This window comes from Mobula hypostoma, chromosome 4 (genome assembly GCF_963921235.1).
Source record: "Mobula hypostoma chromosome 4, sMobHyp1.1, whole genome shotgun sequence".
Lineage (NCBI taxonomy): Eukaryota > Metazoa > Chordata > Chondrichthyes > Myliobatiformes > Myliobatidae > Mobula > Mobula hypostoma.
The window spans coordinates 70277638-70299731 of NC_086100.1; the positions used below are offsets into that span (position 1 = coordinate 70277638).

Consider the following 22094-nt stretch of genomic DNA (forward strand, 5'->3'; position numbering starts at 1 on the left):
TTCTAATGCCAGGCTCTAATACAGCCACTCAGCACACTTCTAATACCAGGCTCTAATACAGCCACTCAGCACACTTCTAATACCAGGCTCTAATACAGCCACTCAGCACACTTCTAATACCAGGCTCTAATACAGCCACTCAGCACACTTCTCATACCAGGCTCTAATACAGCCACTCAGCACACTTCTAATGCCAGGCTCTAATACAGCCACTCAGCACACTTCTAATACCAGGCTCTAATACAGCCACTCAGCACACTTCTAATACCAGGCTCTAATACAGCCACTCAGCACACTTCTAATGCCGGGCTCTAATACAGCCACTCAGCACACTTCTAATACCAGGCTCTAATACAGACACTCAGCACACTTCCAATGCCAGGCTCTAATACAGCCACTCAGCACACTTCCTATACCAGGCTCTAATACAGCCACTCAGCACACTTCCTATACCAGGCTCTAATACAGCCACTCAGCACACTTCCAATGCCAGGCTCTAATACAGCCACTCAGCACACTTCCTATACCAGGCTCTGATACAGCCACTCAGCACACTTCCAATGCCAGGCTCTAATACAGCCACTCAGCACACTTCTAATACCAGGCTCTAATACAGCCACTCAGCACACTTGCAATGCCAGGCTCTAATACAGCCACTCAGCACACTTCTAATGCCAGGCTCTAATACAGCCACTCAGCACACTTCTAATACCCGGCTCTAATACAGCCACTCAGCACACTTCTAATACCAGGCTCTAATACAGCCACTCAGCACACTTCTAATGCCAGGCTCTAATACAGCCACGCAGCACACTTCTAATGCCAGGCTCTAATACAGCCACTCAGCACACTTCCTATACCAGGCTCTAATACAGCCACTCAGCACACTTCCAATGCCAGGCTCTAATATAGCCACTCAGCACACTTCTAATACCAGGCTCTAATACAGCCACTCAGCACACTTCTAATGCCAGGCTCTAATACAGCCACTCAGCACACTTCTAATACCAGGCTCTAATACAGCCACTCAGCACACTTCTAATGCCAGGCTCTAATACAGCCACTCAGCACACTTCTAATACCAGGCTCTAATACAGCCACTCAGCACACTTCCTGTACCAGGCTCTAATACAGCCACTCAGCACACTTCTAATGCCAGGCTCTAATACAGCCACGCAGCACACTTCTAATACCAGGCTCTAATACAGCCACTCAGCACACTTCTAATACCAGGCTCTAATACAGCCACTCAGCACACTTCTACCACCAGGCTCTAATACAGCCACTCAGCACACTTCTAATGCACATCTATAGAATTTGCCATGGATTTTGATGACATGCTGAATCTCCGCAGTGTCCTCAGGAAGCAAAGATGCCGTCGTGCTTTCTTCGCAATTATATTTATATGATGGGTCCAGAACAAGTCCTCTGAGATAGTGACATCCAGAAATTTAAAGTACTGAACCTCCCCACCTAATTGTCTGACGCTTACCGGTTCATGGACCTGTGGCTTCCCTCTCCTGAAGTCTGCAATTAGTTCCTTGGTCTTATTGAGATTGAGAGGTTGTTGTTATTACACCACTCGGCCAAATTTTCAGTCTCCCTCCTGTGTGCTGATTCATTACCACCTTTGATACAGCCCACAACAGTGGTGTCATCAGCAAACTGGGTATAAGGTTTTGGAGCTGTACTTAGCCACCCGGTCATACAGTAGGTGTAAGGTGATCATGGTGCTAAGTACACATCCCTGCGGTGCTCCTGTGCTCATGGAGATTGTGGAGGAGATGTTATTGCCAATCTGAACTGTCTGGGGTCTACAAATGAGGAAATCCAGGATCCAATTGCACAATAGGGTATTGAGGCCCAGGTCTTGGAGTTTACTGATTGGTTTTGAGGGGATGATGGTGTTAAATGCTGAGCTGTAGTTGATAAAGAGCATCCTGATGAATGCATCTTTGTGTCCAGATGTTCCAGAGTTGTGTGAAGAGTCAATGAAATGGCAACTGCTGTAGACCTCTTGCTTTGGTAGGCAAATTGGAGGGGATCCAAGTCACCACTCAGACAGGAGTTGATAAGCTTCAACTCCAGGCTCTCAAAATGTTTCATCACTGTGGATATAAGTGCCACTAGGTGATAGTCACTTTGACGGGTTACCACACTCTTCTTGGGCACTGGTACAATTGAAGCCTGCTTAAAGCAGGTGGGTACCACACACTGCCAGAGTGAGAGATTGTAGATTTCCATAAATGCACCAGCCAGTTGGTCAGCACAGGTCTTCAGTATTTGGTTAGGTACTCCATCCAGACCAGATGCTTTCCTTGATTTGGATCTGAACTAGCTGGACTTCACTAGGAAGAAAAAGTGAGGAAGGGTATTACATGCAGCAATTAGCAATGATAGTATAGATGTAGATGCACGTATGTTTATGATAGGTTAGGAATTGGGGTGGGGCCAAGAGGAGGGTACAGTAGGGAGTATTCTGGAGTTATGTGAATATAGCAGGTATTCATTCAAGCAACAACTGTCTTCAGTTCTTACTGTAAATTGCAAGCAATAAATTGAAGTTAAAAGCGCAGGCTGGCCTATTTTGTCCCTCAGTGTGTTAACCTGGTTACAATTGTCCTTCACATCTCGATGGTCTTATTAAATTGGCTCCAGTAGCATCTTCTTCCACGCTTGTAATTTCTGTTGACTCATGTTCCTTTTCTCTCTTTGCCCTGTGATTTGTACCCTCTTTCCCTTTCTGCTCCTAATGCTGCCCTTTCTGGTGAGTCTTAATTGCTGCTGCCTCTGCAGGCAGATGCACTACTTTTAACAGTTTTTGATTGTATTGGTCCCTATCCTTGGAACTTCCTGACATAATTCCCGATCATCTTACCATCCCCTGTCCCTGCTTGGGGCTGCTGTCTCTCTATGGATCATACATGCTCACTCTCCCTGTCTTGTCCATGTTATTTCTCCTTTTCCTGAATTTATGATAGCACCTGCCCTACTTAGTGTGTCTAGCTCCAGAATGTTCCCTCATTGTTTGGACACACCCAGAGATCTACAGGAATTTGTACTCCCTCAAGAACCTGAGGCTCACTTCTCTTTGTCCTCATTGATTCGCCCCCTGCACTGGCAGTGTAAATCATTTCTCTAGTCATGGGCAAATGTTGGTCAAATAAACTCTTCTTGGGCTTCCAGACAGGTACAGGTATTGATTTTAACTGATATTTTGGTGACAAGCTCTTGCTATCTTTATATCAGGGATGATGCCTAGGCATTTCTAGTCTGGTGGTATATATACCTCCGTTGTCTTGTCTCTTCTGATTGGTAAATCCTCTTCCAATCAGGTTTCCACTGTCCCACCTGGTTTACAGTTGAATTCCAAATCTTATTTAGAGTGAGACCTTTGTCTTTGTTAAAATTATTTTCCTCCAGTTTTATTTCAATGGCTTCCTTCATCAGATAGTTCCATAAGCCATTGGTGTGACCCAGTAGATTTGTGCTAGTGAAGTCAATCCTATGGCCATTGCAAATGTAATGTTCTGCTATTGCTGATTTCTCCAGGTAACCTAAACGGATGCACCTGTGCTCCTGGATGCGGGTATCCATCATGCTGTCTGTCTCACCGATATACACTGCTCTGCCTTCACAGGGAATCCTGTAAACACCAGCCATCCAGAGTCCCAGGTCAACTTTGACCTGTATAAGCAGTGGTTTGTGCTTTCTTACGGGCTTATGAATGGTATTAATCTACTATTTTTTCATGATCCTGGCAATCCATCCAGAAACCATGGAAAAATAGGGAAGACTGGTGGTAGCAACGAGTTCCTCATCACTGTTAGGGTTCAAAGGAATAAAGTCCTAATATACTCAATCTCTCCTTACAATTCAGGTCCTGAGGTCCCGGGAACATCCTTATAAATTTTCTCTATACTCCTTTCAAACTTATTTCATCTTTCCTGTAATAGGTGACTGAATATGTACATAATACTCCTAATTAGGCTTCACCAATGTCTTATATAACTTCAGCAAAACATCCAACCTCCTCTACTCAATACATTGATTTATGAAGACCAATGTGCCTAAAGCTTTCTTTACAACCCTATTTACCTATGACACCACTTTCAGTGAATTATGGACTTGTATTCCCAGATCCCCTTGTTCTATCCTGCCTGGTTGGTCCTACCAAAGTGTAACACCTTGCACTTGTCTGCCTTAAATTCTATCTGCCAATTTTTTCAGCTGGTCCAGATCCTGCTACAAGCTCTGGTAGTCTTCCTCACTGTCCACTATACCTCCAGTCCTGGTGTCATCTGCAAATTTGCAGGTACATTTAATCACATTCTTAGCCATATCATTGATATGGATGACAAAACAACAATAAACTCAGCAGTGATCCCTGCAACACTCCACTATTCACAGGCCTCTGGACAGAGAGACAACCATATACTACCCCTCTCTGGCTTCTCCCACAATGTCAATGTCTAGTCCAATTTACAACCTCGTCTTGAATGCCGAGTGACTGAACCTTCTTGACCAACATCCCACACAAGACCTTGTCAAGTGCCTTGCTGAATTCCATGTAGACAACATCAACTGCTTTACATTCTTCTAATTTCCTGGTAACTTCCTCGAAAAACTCTATAAAATGTCCCTTAGAATACCTTCCAATAACTTTGCCACTACTGATGTCAGTTTCACTGGTCTGTAATTTCCTGGTTTATTTTTAGAGCCTTTCTTAAACAGTGGAACAATATTAGTTATCCTCCAAACCTTCAGTATTAATCCTGTCACTAATGATAATTATCACTGCTAGGGCCCCTGCAATTTCTGCACTTGCCTCCCACAGGGTCCAAGGGATCATCCTGGGGATTGATCCACCCTAGTTTGCCTGAAGACAGCAAACACCTCCTCCTCTGTCATTTTCATATGGTTCATGACCTTATTGCTGTTTTGCCTCACTTTTATAGACTCTGTGTCTGTGACCCGAGTAAATACAGATGAAAAAAGCCATTTAAGAGCTCCCCATCTCTTTTCACTCCACACATAGATTAACATTCTGATCTACCATCCTGTCCTTGCGATCCTTTTGCTCTTAATACAGCGGTCCCCAACCACTGGGCTGCGGACCGGTGCCGGGCTGCAAAGCATGTGCTACCGGGCCGTGAGGAAACTATATGATTTGGCGATATGAGTCAGCTGCACTTTTCCTCATTTCCTGTCACGCACTGTTGAGCTTGAACGCACGCGAGCTCATTACCCACGCGTCATACGTGTCAGCGGGGGAAAGAGATCAACTCCTTAAACTTGCAAATGACGGCGGGCTGAAAAGTATGTTTGACATAACATCTCTGCCGGCATTCTGGATCAAAGTCAAGGCTAAATATCCTGAGTTAGCCATGAAAGCACTGAAAGCGTTGCTTCTATTTCCAACATCATACCTCTGTGAAGCAGAGTTTTCTGCAATGAATGCAATGAAAATTAAATTGCGGAATAGACTGGACATGAGGAACCCCCTTCGAGTATCGCTGTCTCCCATCACCCCTCGATAGGACCGTCTTGTTGCAGGGAAACAAGCCCAGGGCTCCCACTGTTTCAGCGATATTGGTGTGTTGCAATGATTTTATATGTTCATATGGGGAAAATATGTGCTGTGTGTTTAATATCCAAACGTTACTTAAAATATTATGATGCTATTGACTTATAAGTGATCTATATAACCATATAACAATTACAGCACGGAAACAGGCCACCTCGGCCCTTCTAGTCCGTGCCGAACGCTACTCTCACCTAGTCCCACCGACCTGCACTCAGCCCACAACCCTCCATTCCTTTCCTGTCCAGGTACCTATCCAATTTTTCTTTAAATGATAATATCGAACCTGCTTCTGCCACTTCTACTGGAAGTTTGTTCAACACTTACTTCAAGCTCCCCTGTCCTCCCCTGATAATTGACTTATCACTATATTCATGCGAGGAAAATATGCGCTGTGTGTTTAATATTTAATTCGTTAAGATAAACCCTTTTAGAAATGAAATTGAGTGTATTAGCCACTTATCACCTATATTCCAGTCGTGATTAAAACCACCCGCCCCCCCGAACATAATCGCCAAAAACGATTTGCAGAAAAAAATCGGCAGATACACGCATGTGCAATGGTGCCAGCGCAAGGCTTCATGGTCATTGTAGTCTTTGGGTAAACACAACGTATTTGACTGCTACTCTTGTCCGTTGGCAACCCTACACACTCCCCCCCCCCCGCCCCCCGGGTCGGCCGGTCCGCAAGAATATTGTCAATATTAAACCGGTCCACAGTGCAAAAAAGGTTGGGGACCCCTGTCTTAATATATCTGTAAAATCCCTTGGGATTCTCCTTCACCTTGTCTGGTAGAGCAACTTAATGCCTCCTTTTAGCCCTGTTGATTTCTTTCTTAGGTGTTCTCTTTCTTATACTCCATAAATACCTCATTTGTTCCTACCTGCTTATAACTGCTATGCACCTCCATTTTTTTTTTCTTAAGCTGGGCCTCAATATCTCCTGAAGACCAAGATTCACTAAACCTGTTAACTTTACCATTTATTCTGACAGGCATTTACAAACGTTGTACTCTCAAAATTTCACTTTTGAAGGCCTCCCACTTACCAAGTACACCTTGCCAGAAAACAGCCTGTCCCAATCTACACTAGCCAGACCCTTTCTGATACCATCAAATCCAGCCCTACTCCAATTTAGAATCTCAACTAGCAGGCCAGACCCATCTTTTTCCATATTTACTTTGAAACTAATGGCATTATGATCACTAGATGCAAAGTGTTCCTCTACACAAATTTCTGTCACCTGCCCTGTTTGATTCCCTTGTAGCAGATCAAGTATCACACATTGTCTCATTTGGGACTTCTATGCACTGATTAAGGAAACTTTTCTGAAAATATTTGACAAACTCTATCCCACCTAGTCCTTTTACAATATGGGAGTCCCAGACAATATGTGAAAAGTTAAAATCACATTCTATAACAACCTTATGTTTCTTGCAACAGTCTGCGGTCTCTCTACAAAATTTTTCCTCTAAGTCCCACTGCACAAGTCCTCCAGCCTGTCCTGTTTGAGCACTGCCATCATATTTTCCCTGACTAGTAACGCCACCCCTCCTCCTTTAATCAAAGAAGCCCCATGATATTGAGTTGTCAATCCTGCCCTTCCTGCAACCAAGTCTCAGTAATGGTTACAATATCATAATTCCAGGTATTGATCCATGCCCTGAGCTCATCTGCCCTTTTTACCATACTTCTTGCATTGAAATATACACAGCTCACCATGTGCAACCTTTTGATTCCTGGCTTTTGTCTGTGGACTTAACAGCATCTGTCTCCACAACCCCTGCACTATCTGTTCTGGCACTCTGGTTCCCATCCCCCTGCAACTCTAGTTTAAACCCCTCTGTGCAGCACTAGCAAGTCTTCCTGCTAAGATACTGTTCCCATTCCAATTCAGGTGCAAACCATCCCTTCTGTACAGGTTCCACCTTCCCTGGAATGATCCAAAATTCTGACGCCCTCCCTCCTATACCAACTCCTTAGCCACATGTTAAGCTGTATGATCTTCCTATTTCTGGCCTCACCAGCATATGGCATTGGGGGCGGGGGCAGGGGGTTGCAATCCCTAGGTCACAACCTTGAATATCCTACCCTTTAACTTAGCACCTAACTCCCTGAAGTCACTTTGCAGAACCTCAACACTCTTCCTATATATGTCATCTATACATATATAGACCATGACCTCTAGCTGCTCACTCTCCCATTTAAGAATACTGAGGATTCTATCCAAGATGTCCTGGATCCTGGCACCCAGGAGGCAACACACCATCTGGGAATCTTGTTCTCTTCCACAGAACATCTTTTCTGTTCCCCTAACTAATGAATTCCCTAATACCACAGTTCGCTTCTTCTCCCTCCATCCCTTCTGAGTCACAGACCCAGACTGAGTGCCAAAGACCTGACCGCTGTGACTTTCCTCTGCTAGATCATGTCCCCAAACAGTATCCAAAGCAGTGTACCTGTTTTTGAGGAGGTTTGCCACAGGGATACTCTGTACTGGCTGTTTAACCCTTCCCCCTTCCTGACTGTCACCCTGTTTCCTGTGCCCTGCACTTCGGGTGTACCTACCTCTCTCTCTGTCTTGTCTATCGTGCCTTCAGCCTCCTGAATGATCTGGAATTCATCCAGTTCCAGCTCCAATTCCTTAACACGGAGTGACTGTGATCAAAATCACCAGAGAGACACAGAATCTGGTGATATTGAAATCTTCATTCATCAAAATATGCAGGCATTCTTCTGGAGACTTTCTTTGTAGAGGCTGACAAACCCAAAAGAACATTGGGTTTATACCCTTATGGTAATAGTAAATGATTAAATACAATTTCAATAGTTACAATAACATTGTCAACCCAAAGTATTGGGTTGAAACCATGCTTCTTTTGAATTGCATATCTACAGTGGGAGACACCTCTGAAGGTTGAAATACTTTTGCTGGGACAAACTAATTGACATGATAATATCAGTATGGTCTGCAAACTTAGTTTAATTCAAGTCACAATGGTGCAAGTTACTTAAACCTCCAGATGGATTGATGCAAGCCAATTAACACAAACCAATTGTCTTAATGTATGGCTGATGCTTATGTCTCATGGTCACCATTTTGCAAACCATATCTCTTGATGTGTGGGCCAGCCAGTACTTTTAACTTAATTTACTGTTTGCAATTTACAATAATAACTGAAAACTGGTTCATGCTTCAATTAATATCTGCTATATTCACATAACTCTAGAATACTCCCTAACAGTATTCTTGAACATTTAAAAAATATTATTTCATGGTACTCCAGGTCCTGGTCATATTTGTGGTGCTTCAGTCCTTGTCCTGCATGACATCAACTAAAGATCTTAAGGTTCAAGGTTTGCATCAGCAATACTAATCCACTGGGGATGCTTACAGTGTTTCTATTCCTGGCAGTGATTAAATAATTTAATTGATCCATGTGTGCAATTTTGTTTGAAGAATAAAAGATGTCCAATTTTATCTGCAAGGTAATAATCTAATTGCAAGGTTGTAATCTAATCTGTGATTATCAAATAAGACAGAGGCAAAATAACACTTAAATAATTTATAGACCTCTGAACCTAGAAACAAGGGAATTATCTTCTACTATCTATTTTGTGGTGACTTACACATACTGCAACAGCATTTCTGATTTTTTTTATTTATTGAGATAATGTCAGCCTTTCTATCCCTTCGAGCCATGCCGCCCAGCAATTCCCCAATTTAATCCTAGCCTAATCATGGGACAGTTTACAATGACCAATTAACCCACCAATTGGGAGGAAACCAGAGCACTTTCTGATTTCTGCCAAATGAATAGTTAAGAGTTGATGTCACAATCCTTAGTATGTGAGATGGAAATGTTTCTTGATAATGGGTAAATTTGATTGGGAATTTGATCCTTGTAAGACCACCTGTTTCCAGCTGGTTGATATCACCTGATCCAGCTCCAACCACAGTTCATCAGCTGCTGAAACTCTCATCCATGTTGTGGTTCCCTCCAAATGAACTTTTCCTATGTCAACTTGGCAGCCTTCCTAGACTCATAGAGTAATACAGTATGAAAGCAGGCTCTTTGGCCCAACTTGTCAAGCAAAACCAAGGTGCCCATCTAAGCTGGTCCTGTATGTTCACATTTGATCCATGTCACTCTAAATCTTTCCTATCCATGTGCTTATCAAAATATATTTTCAGTTTTACTCGTCTCTTGACTCCCTGTGAACAGAACACACTCCCACCCCACCAAGAACTCTGTGCCATCTTCTAGTTTGCAGCCACTTTCAATATTTCACCACCCTGTGCTTAAAGACCTGATGTGGCTTCAGTTAAATAACATCACCACTTTAGCTTTCATGCATGTTTTCAAATCCCTCTGCTCCTCTGTCCTTTCCTAAATCTGTTCTTGGCTTTGAACATAGTTGCAGCACCCTGCTTGCTGGTGGCCATGTTTTCATCTGCCAAGACCTTGTGCCCTGGATTGTTCTTCTGAAACTTCTCTTTTGATTTTAAAGATATACTTGAAACATACTGCATCTCCTCTAATCAAGCTTCTAGACCCTTGACTAAATATTCCTTCACTGCAGCTTTATTTATATTTTGTTTTGTTTGTGAAGCATGTTGGGACTTATTTTGCTCCATTACAGAACACAAGATTTTCTTTAAACAGCTTCACACATATACCAGGTACTACAGCAATATGAATCTGCACTGAATTCTGTGCATAAACAGAAATGGTTGGAAATTCTCATGAGGTCCGGCAGCATCTGTGAAGAGAGAAACAGCATTCGCATTTAATTGGGAAATCTTAGCTCTCCACACAAATGCCTCCTGACCTTATCATTGTCTCCACTGTTCTTTTCAGAATTCCAGCATCTGCATTATCTTGACTTTTAGCTTACGTTTTAAATTCTTTATCCAATTACAACTACAAATGATTATAGTCTTCATATTCTAGAAGTATTAGATATCTGTAATTGATGGTGAAACATAATTGTAAGCATCGTATTCAGGTTTCTGGAACAGTAATAATTTCCTGCACATACTTCTTTCACTCCTGGTAGAATTTCCATTGCAAGGGTTAAAGTTATTCATATGGTACCGTCCAACCACGAGAATATGATAAGTGGAAATTTCATATAAGATTATTTCTATCACTAAATGCTTCAAACATTTAGGAAACTAATGGGGAATTGCTACCCCAAAGTATCATATTGGAGTGTTTTTGTGTGCTTTCAGATTTTGAATAGTTAATAGGTTCATCTGCAATTGTTTCTTATTTTATTTTATGTGAAGGATTGACTTGTTGTGTTAAATATAGGTTGCACAAATGTTAAAATGGCAAATATACTCTCAATGGCCACTTTAACAGGTAAACCATATACACCAGGTCAGCATGTGCAAATACCTAATCAGCCAATCAAGTGGCAGCAACTCAATGCGTAAAAGCATGCAGACATGGTCAAGAAGTTCATTTGTTGTTCAGACCAAAAATCAGAAGGGGGAAGAAATGTGATCTAAATGTCTTTGACCATGGAGTGATTGTTGGTGGAGACAGGGTCGTTTGAGTATCTCAGAAACTGCTGGGATTTTCACACATAACAGTCTCTGGAGTTTATAGAGAATGGTGTGAAAGCGCGCGCGCGCGCACACACACACACACACACACACGCACGCACACAGTGAGTTGCAGTTCTGTGGGCAAAAGTGCCTTGTTAGTGAGAGAGGTCAGAGGAGAATGGCCAGACTGGTTCAAGCTGACAGGGGGCGACAGAAACGCAAATAATCATGCATTACAATAGTGGTATGCAGAAGAGCATCTGTGAATGCACAACACATCAGATCTTGAAATGGATGGGCTACAGCAGCAGAAGACCATATTGGCTTCCAGTCCTGTACCTAATAAAGTGGCACTGAGTGTATAAACTGAACATTAATCATCATACATTGAAGTGTTACTGTTCAGTGATTTTTTTTTTCATTTATTGATACCAGCCATATGTAATGGTTAACTTAAGAGACTGTTATGATACATAAATTGAGTACAGTTATGCTGATGGTGCTTGTTTTTAATCATTTATTACTCGTTTATCCCAAAATGCAGTGTAACCAGTATGACTATCGTTGTTCCATTTCAGGGACATTGAAACAGTTCTGAAGGAGGATAGAGAGAAGCTGAAACTGATGCAGAGAAACCAACCCAAATTCACTGAAAAGCAAAAAAAGGAACTTGCTGAGGTCTTTCCTTGGTTCAAGACAAATGCAATGCAAAAGACCATAGACATCACAGTAAGTTTGATTTCATATTTGCATAATTTGTTTGGCAGAAGAAATTGATATTTTCACGGTAAAATCCTTACCCATTTACTGAACTACATTCAGTATAGGTAACCTCAAAGCTGATCTAGGACTCAAAAACATGCCTTAAATCCAATTTTTTTGCTGGGTATTTTAATGGCTCAAACCACCCTTTCTTGATCTTGTGCTAATTTTATTGCTAGTTTTTACATTTGGGCACTGCTTCAGTTCTCCAGATTTGTTTAGTGTTTCCACCACTTTTAGAATGAATACCCCTTGTAAAAGGTCTGTCGGAAATTTTAATTTGTGATTTAAAGTCTTACAGCTTTAATATTGTTATGCCTGGTTTTAATACAATATTTCATCAATACTCAATGCTGGGAATTCAATTGCAGAAATGGAACGTTTGTGAACCATCTGGTTGTACAGGTTTATCAGATCACAGACTCTGAGGCATTCTGTCATACTACAGCGTACCAAGATTAAAAATCATCTGTACATTTTCCTATCCCTCACAAATAAACAGCAAATGAAGTAAATGACACAATTTGTAGAAACCCATTCTTTAGATGACAGACAAAGAATGAAAAATGTTTTTTATTTGCATATTCACAAACTTTCAGAAAAGCAGATATCTGAAAGGAGCAGGCCGGGAAGCATCTATAGGAGGAGGTACAGTCAATGAGAGCCTGATGAAGGGTCTCTGCCCGAAACGTCAACTGTACCTCTTCCTAGAGATGCTGCCTGGCCTGCTGCGTTCACCAGCAACTTTGATGTGTGTTGCTTGAATTTCCAGCATCTGCAGAATTCCTCATGTTCGCGTTTTTAAAATCTGAAAGGAAAAGGTTCTGGAAACCCTCAGCTGAAGGATTTATGGAAAGAGAAATGAGTGTTTTGGTAGGTCAATATTAAGTCACAGATCCTTCTCCCCTACTGCCTGCCCTAGGCTTTCCCCTCCCCTTCCACAAGTGTGTTCCCTTGTTATGCACTTACTTCAAGGATTAATCAAATCTTTCTAAAAGTTTGGATGAATGGTTTGTAACCTCAAATATTGATAAGCCTGTTTTTGATTCCTTATTAATTCTGACTAAACTACTGAGTGTTTCCAACATTTTTTGATTTCAGATTTACTTCACCAATTTGGAACTAAATCATAGAAAATTAAAAAGCAGTGAAAAGATGTTCAGATGTACTTGTGTGAAATCCATGAAGTAACAATTTTGCCCACAATTTAAAACCTTTAGTTGAAATATCAAAACTTAATTTGATCTAAACAAGTGAGCAGCTTTTAACATGACTGGAGAAAAACATCATATCAATATTAAGCAACAGACATAAAAGTTGCTGATGAACGCAGCAGGCCAGGCAGCATCTCTAGGAAGAGGTACAGTCGATGTTACGGGCCGAGACCCTTCGTCAGGACTAACTGAAGGACGAGCTAGTAAGAGATTTGAAAGTGGGAGGGGGAGCGGGAGATCCAAAATGATAGGAGAAGACAGGAGGGGGAGGGATGGAGCCAAGAGCAGGACAGGTGATTGGCAAAAGCGATATGAGAGGATCGTGGGACAGCAGGCCTAGAGAGAAAGAAAGGGGGGAGGTATAGGAGGCCATGGATAGACATATCATAATGGGAATGGGACGTGGAATTCTCTTCCTGCCACCCCACTAGGAAAAGGGTTCCCCTTGTCCTCACCTACCACCCCACCAGCCTCCTGGTCCAAAATATAATTCTCCATAACTTCCACCACTTCCAACGGGATCCCACCACTAAGCACATCTTTCCCTCCTCCCCCCCCCCCACCGCTTTCCACAGGGATTGCTTCCTATGCGAATCCATTGTCCATTCGTCTCCCCCATCCCTCCCCACTGATCTCCCTCCTGGCACTTATCCTTGGAAGCAGAACAAGTGCTACACATGTCCTTACACTTCCTCCCTTACCACCATTCAGGGCCCCAGACAGTCCTTCCAGGTGAGGCGACACTTCACCTGTGAGTCGGCTGGGGTGATAAATTGCGTCCGGTGCTCCCGATGCAGCCTTCTATATATTGGCGAGACCCGATGCAGACTGGGAGATTGTTTCGCTGAACACCTACGCTCTGTCCGCCAGAGAAAGCAGGATCTTCCGGTGGCCTCACATTTTAATTCCACATCCCATTCCCATTCTGATATATCTATCCACGGCCTCCTCTACTGTAAAGATGAAGCCACACTCAGGTTGGAGGAACAACACCTTATATTCCGTCTGGGTAGCCTCCAACCTGATGGCATGAACATTTGACTGCTCAAACTTCCGCTAATGCCCCACCTCCTCCTTGTAACCCATCTGTTATTTATTTATTTATATACACACATTCTTTTTCTCTCTCTCCTTTTTCTCCCTCTGTCCCTCTCACTATACCCCTTGCCCATCCTCTGGGCTTCCCCCCTCCCCCTTTTCTTTCTCCCTAGGCCTCCTGTCCCAGGATCCTCTCATGTCTGTTTTGCAAATCAACTGTCTAGCTCTTGGCTCCATCCCGCCCCCTCCTGTCTTCTCCTATCATTTTGGATCTCCTCCCCTCCTTCAAATCTCTTACTAGCTCTTCTTTCAGTTAGTCCTGACAAAGGGTCTCGGCCCGAAACGTACCTCTTCCTAGAGATGCTGCCTGGCCTGCTGTGTTCACCAGCAACTTTTATGTGTGTTGCTTGAAACTCCAGCATCTGCAGATTTCCTCATGTTTGCGATAGCAGTTTTAAATTATCCACTTTAAAAATCTACAAGCTTGTTCTGCAACTGCAAAAATAACTGATAGCACTTAGATTTGTTTTGTATTTACAAATTTGGAGATTGTATTCCCTATAATATTTAAGAGTACAATGACAAAGAGAAGTGGGAGAAAGAAGCGGGATTGGTACTTTCAGAGGAGGCTTGGGGAAAATATGCAGCTTTCAGTAGTCTTCGAATAATTCTTTGACTTGGAGAGAACATTGTTGGAAAAATATTATAAGGTACTTCAAGAACCCATATCAGGAAAAATATAAAGATGCAAACTTGACGTGTTGGAGAAGGTGCGGCTCCAAGGAGGCAAATCATTTCCCTATTTTCTGGGATTGCCCTAAATTAAGTTTATATTGGGAAGGTATTCATAGAACTTTAGTTAAGGTACTTAAGACCCAGATACCTCTGAACTTTGAGATGTTCCATTTGGGGCATGTATTGTTTCTTGAACGGAAGGAAGATATAAAGTTGCTGCAGGCCCTTTTAGCGGCAAGTAAGAAATCAATCACTAGAAAGTGGCTAAATCCAATACCACCTACATTAGAAGATTGGCACGAAATTATCTTGGAAATATTTAAAATGGAAAAGTTGACTTACTCCCTGAGAATTCAAAAAGAAAAATTCTATCAAATCTGGAATAAATGGACTGAATATATAACCCCAATGCGAGCAGACTTTAGATGACTCTCCTAATGATTTATACTGCTCTTCTCATCAACACAGTAATATTGCTAACGTAAGCACCCTTGGTCCAAATGGTTACTGTTTTTGTTTTTTTTGGGAAATAGAGAATTAATACAAGTAAAGGAAAAGATTTGGGAAAGGGATAAAAAATGATAAAAGTAAGTAAATAAGTACATAGGGATTGGATAATTATGTTTGGGGGCAGGAGCAAGCATGAACAAGTTAAGATATAAACACCTTCAATGGTTGTTACATAGGCTTACATACAACATTTTGGACCAGAAGAAATGGTCCAGAAGAGATATATGAAAACTATTATTAATCCACTATTATTACAATTTTTCTTAACAACTAATACCATTACTTAGCCTAATAGATTAGAATTTCCACTGTACATAATTATCTATTTAAGTGTCTAATTTCTTTTTACATCATCTCAATGTGTACTTAAGAATGTATGAATAATTATAGTTTTATACATATAAAAAAATGGAAAAGGTTATACTTGTGGAAGAAGTACGTGATACTTGTGAATTCCTTATCCAAATAAAAATAAAATTTTAAAAAAGGAAAAAAAAGAGTACAATGACAAATTAAAAATGAAATGAAATTGATAATATTTAAATGACTTGGCATTGCTTGGGCTTGTAATGATTTTATTTGCGGGATAGGTGTAAAATTTGCCTTGGACTTATGTTAGATTCTAACTTATCTTCTTAATTTAGGATAATATTTTCTGTGAGAAAAATGTGTCACAGAGCATTTCACCAGCATTTGATGTGGAAATCCATAACCTGGAATTGAGTGGACTGATGGAGCTAGGCCACGATGTTGCCTTTCACTCCTCAAACTTTACACCTGAAGAGCAAACCCCTTCAGAGATTTCATCAGCTAACCTGGAATTGGCGCCAAATGTATTTGGAAACTCTGCAAGTTGAAGATCTTTAAAGTATGCAAGCGGACACATCCTTTCTAGGTATTGAATGCATAGAACTCTTTTTTGGGAGTTTATACAACTTGCATCTCACCTTAAATGTAAATGCTGAGGAAATACAGGTTTTTTAAAGTTTTTATTTTAAAAATGCTAATATTATTAAATAGCATAAATTGTGTTGCTTCAAGTTGAATTACTTCCAACTGTAACCATAGTTAATATATATGTTCATGAAGTTTGGTGTTATTGTATCTGGTATTAGTGTATAATTTTTAATTATCAGTGTATGTTGTAAATGAATTGGCAGTTTTTGATGACTAACCATAAAAATTAATTTTATAGTCAGTTGATGTTTGTGTTCCTTTCAGCTTATAGACAGATATCTTTGTGGTTGTGTGTATTTAAATTTACAAAGTCTTTAACCTGCCAGTATAATTTTGTTGATACATTGGGAAGCTTCCATTAGGACAAATATTTTTGCTGAATGTTCTACTGAGTAGGGGCATTAATGGAGATATTTTTAATGATATATAGTGTTCTGATTTCTGAACACTAATTGGATTATATGCTAAGATTGGAATTTTAACATTGTTGGTATATTCCAATGAGATCCAAATTCAGAAACATAAGTATTGAAGAAAAGAAACTACTCTTTCTGATTTCCGAACAAGGCAATAAATGGGAAGCAAAATGTAGAACAGAACAGTACAGCACAGGCCCACAATGTTGTGCCGAGCCAGTTAAAAAGCAAATCAAAAACTTAAGAACATTAATCCTTCCTACCTACATCATGTCCATATCCACCCCCCCCCCCATCTTCCTTATAGAACACAGAAGCACTGCTAAGAATGAACTGAAATGTGTTTAAATATTTTTTGCTTGGTTTAGAGTGCTCCTAAGGTCCAGATTTCATTGAGTTGTTTTCATTCAAGCTTGTGCAAAAACAGTAGTGATGTAACTGTCAAGTATCCAAGGCAAAGTGGCACAGGGCTTGAAGCTGCTGGGTGCTCCTTGACGAAACACACAATTTCTAAACTTCTGAGCTCATCTTTAAAAGAAAATACCTGTTTTTATAAACAACCTTATTTGTCACACCAGTGAAACCAATGTAAAAGCTTACATGTACCATGCTTAAAAATGATCTGTTTTTGCTAGTGTGATTTGAACTGTAATTACATTACAAACATAACTTAATTTACTGTTGCCTTATTTTACATGGAGAATTTTGAATGTTAATTTATGTTCCCATAAATGAGGAAGTGAGGAATATATAATATTCTAGAGTTGTGGAATTTGCCACCACTGAAGGAAACAATAATTGTGCCTATATTAACTATTTCAAAGAGAATCCTTACCAAATGTTTTCCTTCAAATGCATTGTCAATTTCCTTTTGAAATACTACTTTGGATTTTCCAATGCATTTCCCAGTGACACTGTGTAGAAGGACTTCTCATTTCAGTGGTTCTAGATCCTGAACAGACAAACACCATGGGAGTGTGAAAATCTAAATAATTTCCCACTTTTCCTCATGTGCTTGTAATCAGTGAGGAGAGGGAAAGGCCATGAGACTTGGAGAACAACAAAATGTGGCATGCCAAAGACACCAGAATAAAAACAGAAAATAGTGAAACTATCCAGTAGATGGGAAAGAAAAAGTAATGATTTTACATAGAGGTCAGATCATTGCCTCAAAAAATGGGGTGCAATACCTTTTTACTGGCAGTTCTAGGGGAAAAAACTGCCAGTAAAATAATTTTTTATACTTAACTAAGTTCCTGACTTCTCTACCTGCATGTTGCACACAAGAGAAGTTGGGAACAAAGTGAGATTCAGTTAATGAATTTGGCATTGATTCACTTATTTGAATTGAATCTCTGATATGGATGGAAACAGTTAGTTTGTATTTTTTTAATTTTAATTATTCTTAATGTTATTGATTTAATTTAATTTCATTTAAAATACATGTAAGAAAGAAAATTAAGAAGTAAATCTACTTTGATTATTTTTAACTATCACTGATAATCAGTGAAAAGACTTTTGGGTGCAGTAAGCTGTCAAAAGTCCTTCAAGGGTGTCAACGAGTGCCCTCGTGGACTGGTCTATTCTGCAGGCTGGCAATAGCAACAAAGCCTTCAGCTTAACTGGACCCACCTGACCGTAGAAATGTCCTTGCAGTCCTCAGAGCAAGTGCAAGTTCTAAACCAGATTGAACACAATCCAGTCTATTGATACTGGTTCTCTTCCTGCAGATGCTGCATGACCAGTATTTCCATAGCTTTTAGCTTTTGTTTCAGATTTCCAACTCTTGCAGCATTCTGTAAAGGAGCCATCCTTATTGAAAATAATTGTTTTTAATATTGTTATCGGATTTGTGCTAAAGTGTGTAAAATTGTTTTTTATACCCAAATGTTAATGATTTATTGGCTTCTCGGTTGGAAAGGAGTGAGTCTAAATCATCTTCAAATTGATGGTCTTTCCCTTGTCTTTGCTTGTGATGCTTAATATACGATCAATATAAACAGGCTGATTTGATTTTTTTTCCTGGAGCAAGTGCTTACAATGAATTGGAATTCCTGGAGGGTGTTTTAAGTTCACTTTGATTGGAATCAAATTAGCATATAGGAGGTGGAATAGCTGCATTGTAGTTATAAATTAAAGGCTTGTTAATGCAACATACTTTATCTTTTGCAGTACAGCCTTATGCTGTGGCTCTGTCATCAGCAATTATAATCAATGTTAAATGTTTGGCCTAGCTCTAATTAGTTCCCACAATTAGAGCAACAACTTGAGTTTTAAGAACTAGAGTAAAACTCCAATAATCTAGCACCATTGGGCCTTTGGTGTCAGACTTCTGGATTTTTCAGGCAATTGGATATTTCACCCATTACTTTCCCAATGCACTTTTATTACATGTTACACAATAGCATAGTAAGTCTCTCTGTGAACCCTGTGAGTCTAAAGAAAACAGGTAATAGTGCCTGGTGTTCCCAACCTGGCTTGGACCACAGTCCCCACTTGCACTCCAGGCTGTTGGATCAAATTCTGGAAAAATGAGGGAGCCAGATGCTGAAACATAGGGATTTCTGAACCGTGGAATGCTTGGTTATTGGAGTTTTACTGTAAAAGGAATGTGAGTGCCTACATCCCTTTTTATATGGAAGTGCCTTATTTCTATTTAGCCTTTCCTAATCTTTGAGAATCATATTTGCAAACACAAAAGCCCTATCACATTGCTGTACTATAAGTTCCTACGGTGTATTGTTGGGCTCCGCATGAGTTTCTAAAGTACAATGAATCTGGTTATTGAGGTTTTTACTATCATTTTTTTGAGATTCATTTAGTGTTAGGCAAATTCATTTAAAGATTTCAATTCTTTGCCACATTAATATAAATAACCAACAGTGCCCTGATTTTCTAGATGTTAAGGAAATGGAGTACAACAGAGATTAATATTATCAACATCCATTGTGTGGGATATTCTTTTCCAAGGTATTAGTCTAATTTTGCGATGTTCAGTTTTAATATTTCTACATGGGTTATTACCTTCACAAGTCCTATTTTTTAATATTCCCTAAATATTCTTTTGAACAGTGCATACTAATAGTTTCATTGATCATCTGACTTGAAGGTAATAATCAAGAATTAAAAAACAATGCAAAGTATTTAATGCTAATTATACATAGATTTTAAAAAAACAGCATTGCACGGAGAGCTCATCCAAGTCAATACCTACATGATATCACCATCATCCCTCTGTTTAACAAAGGATATGAGATTTTTCAAAATCACCTCAACTATGATATTTTCCATAAACAAACTTGTTGAAGAACAGTCCAAACTTAGAGCTTTAAGTTGTTAGTCCAAATTTGTAGCTTTAATTTGTTTATCCTTTTTAGGATTATATTGTGTCCATAGTTAATTTTGCTTAGACCTTGTTTTGTTTTTTGAATGGGAAGTAGAAAACTTGATATTGAATTGCTGTTGTCCATAGTCTTACAGAGTGTGTGAAATGAAAAGTTTTTATTCCTGGTGGTTAACTGTAAATTCTGGACATGGCTCCCAATTGAAGAAATCCTCTACTATCAAAAAATATTTTAATGTGAAATGGAGAGTAAGATTCCATTACTAAAATTCATAATCTTGTATGAATATGTGTTTTGGTTGCTTTCCGGCCAAAACTGTAGCATTTTCAGTATGTTAAAGAATTTGTAAAAATAGAAACTGTATACATTTTTGGTTACTTTTAATGTATTAATTAGAAGGCAATGTTGCATCATCCTTTGATAATTATGTTTTGTATTGCAAATATCATGTTTATAAATAAAGTTATCATTAAAATTGTTAGCTTATAGTTTACTGCATTATCTCACGGGAGCTTGAAACTTGGGGGAAAATGCGCATCACAATCTAAATCTCCTGTATAAATGGATCTTGAATAGTGATATGACCTAATGTGGAAATCTAGCAAAATTACCTTTCCAACTTTGGTATAAGCATAGTCTGCCTTAGTTATTTTTTATGTCTGGTAAATAATGGTGTTCAAAATATTGTCAGATTTGCAAACTTCTCGGCTCAGTTTGGGTTATAGGAAATTGCCACAGGAGTGGATTTGAGGCCTAAAGCTGATCAGCCATGATCCCATTGAACGGTAGGGGCAGGCCTAAGGGGCCAAGAATCTACTCCTGCTCATACTTCCTGATGTCCTAAAATATTAGTTACATATATAGTTGTCACAAACATACTTAACAGGGTCCTGGCCACATTATTTGAAATTCAGGCATTCTTGACTTGGTCAAAGTGTCTTACCATTGAGAGGATGACAGCAATCTGTTGCTTTGAACCGCTGCAGTATCTCTGTTGAAGGCTGCCACAGTGCAGTTAAGCACTGTCCAGGATTTCGATAAAGCAGCAGAAAAGAATGCTGACCTGTTCCTAAGTCAGCATGGTATGCAACCTTGGAAGGAAACCAGCCAGTGTTAATTGTTCCATGCATCGACTCCCCTGTCCTTGTTGTGGGATTGGGAGATGCTGCCTGAGACGGCAAGTAGTTAACTGCAATGCATTTTGTTAATGGTGCTCACTGTGGTTGCACCGTGTAGGGTGGATGTTTAGAGTAGTGCTTGGGGTTGCCAATCAAACAAGGTCTTTCATCTTTGCTAGTATTAAACTTCCAGTATATTATTAGAGCTGAATTCATGGTGGCAAGTAAAGTGTATCCCATCATACTCCCAACTTGTGCACGGCAAGTTGTCAGGAGGTGAATCAGTCACTCTGGGATTTGTATTCATTGCTACAAGTATGCATTTGTAGCTATAATATATACTGTATGTACTCTGGTGATGATATACACAGATATCTAGGTCTGGGTACCAAGTATTCACCTGTGTGGAAGTTTTCATGTTTTATAGTTTTACAACATCAGAATCAGAATCGGGTTTATTATCACCGGTATGTGACGTGAAGTTTGTTAACTTAGCAGCAGCAGTTCAATGCAATACATAATATAGAAGAGAAAAAAATAAGTAAATCAATTACAGTATACATATATTGAATAGATTAAAAAAATGTAAAAGTCAGAAATACTGTATTTTTTTAAAAAGTGAGGTAGTGTCCAAGGGTTCAATGTCCAGTTAGGAATCAGATGGCAGAGGGGAAGAAGCTGTTTCTGAATCACTGAGTGTGTGCCTTCAGGCTTCTGTATCTCCTACCTGATGGTAACAGTGAGAAAAGGGCATGCCCTGGGTGCTGGAGGTCCTTAATAATGGACGCTGCCTTTCTGAGACACCGCTCCCTGAAGATGTCCTGGGTACTTTGTAGGCTGGTACCCAAGATGGAGCTGA

At 40.1% G+C, this 22094-nt stretch overlaps 1 protein-coding gene across 5 annotated transcripts in view; it reads left to right on the forward strand.

Annotated features, from left to right (window-relative positions):
- The window catches only part of per2 (period circadian clock 2), an 89681-nt gene extending 69135 nt beyond the window's left edge, over positions 1–20546 (forward strand). For 4 of the 5 annotated variants that reach the window (XM_063045923.1, XM_063045924.1, XM_063045925.1 and 1 more), the window contains 2 exons: positions 11720–11870; positions 16045–20546. In XM_063045923.1, coding sequence (XP_062901993.1) covers positions 11720–11870; positions 16045–16257 — 364 coding nt within the window. In that variant the 3' untranslated portion in view covers positions 16258–20546. Of the gene's footprint in view, positions 1–11719; positions 11871–12675; positions 12730–16044 lie in introns of those variants that run through there. The other variant, XM_063045926.1, reaches the window with a different exon arrangement.
- The last annotated feature ends 1548 nt before the right edge of the window (positions 20547–22094 follow it).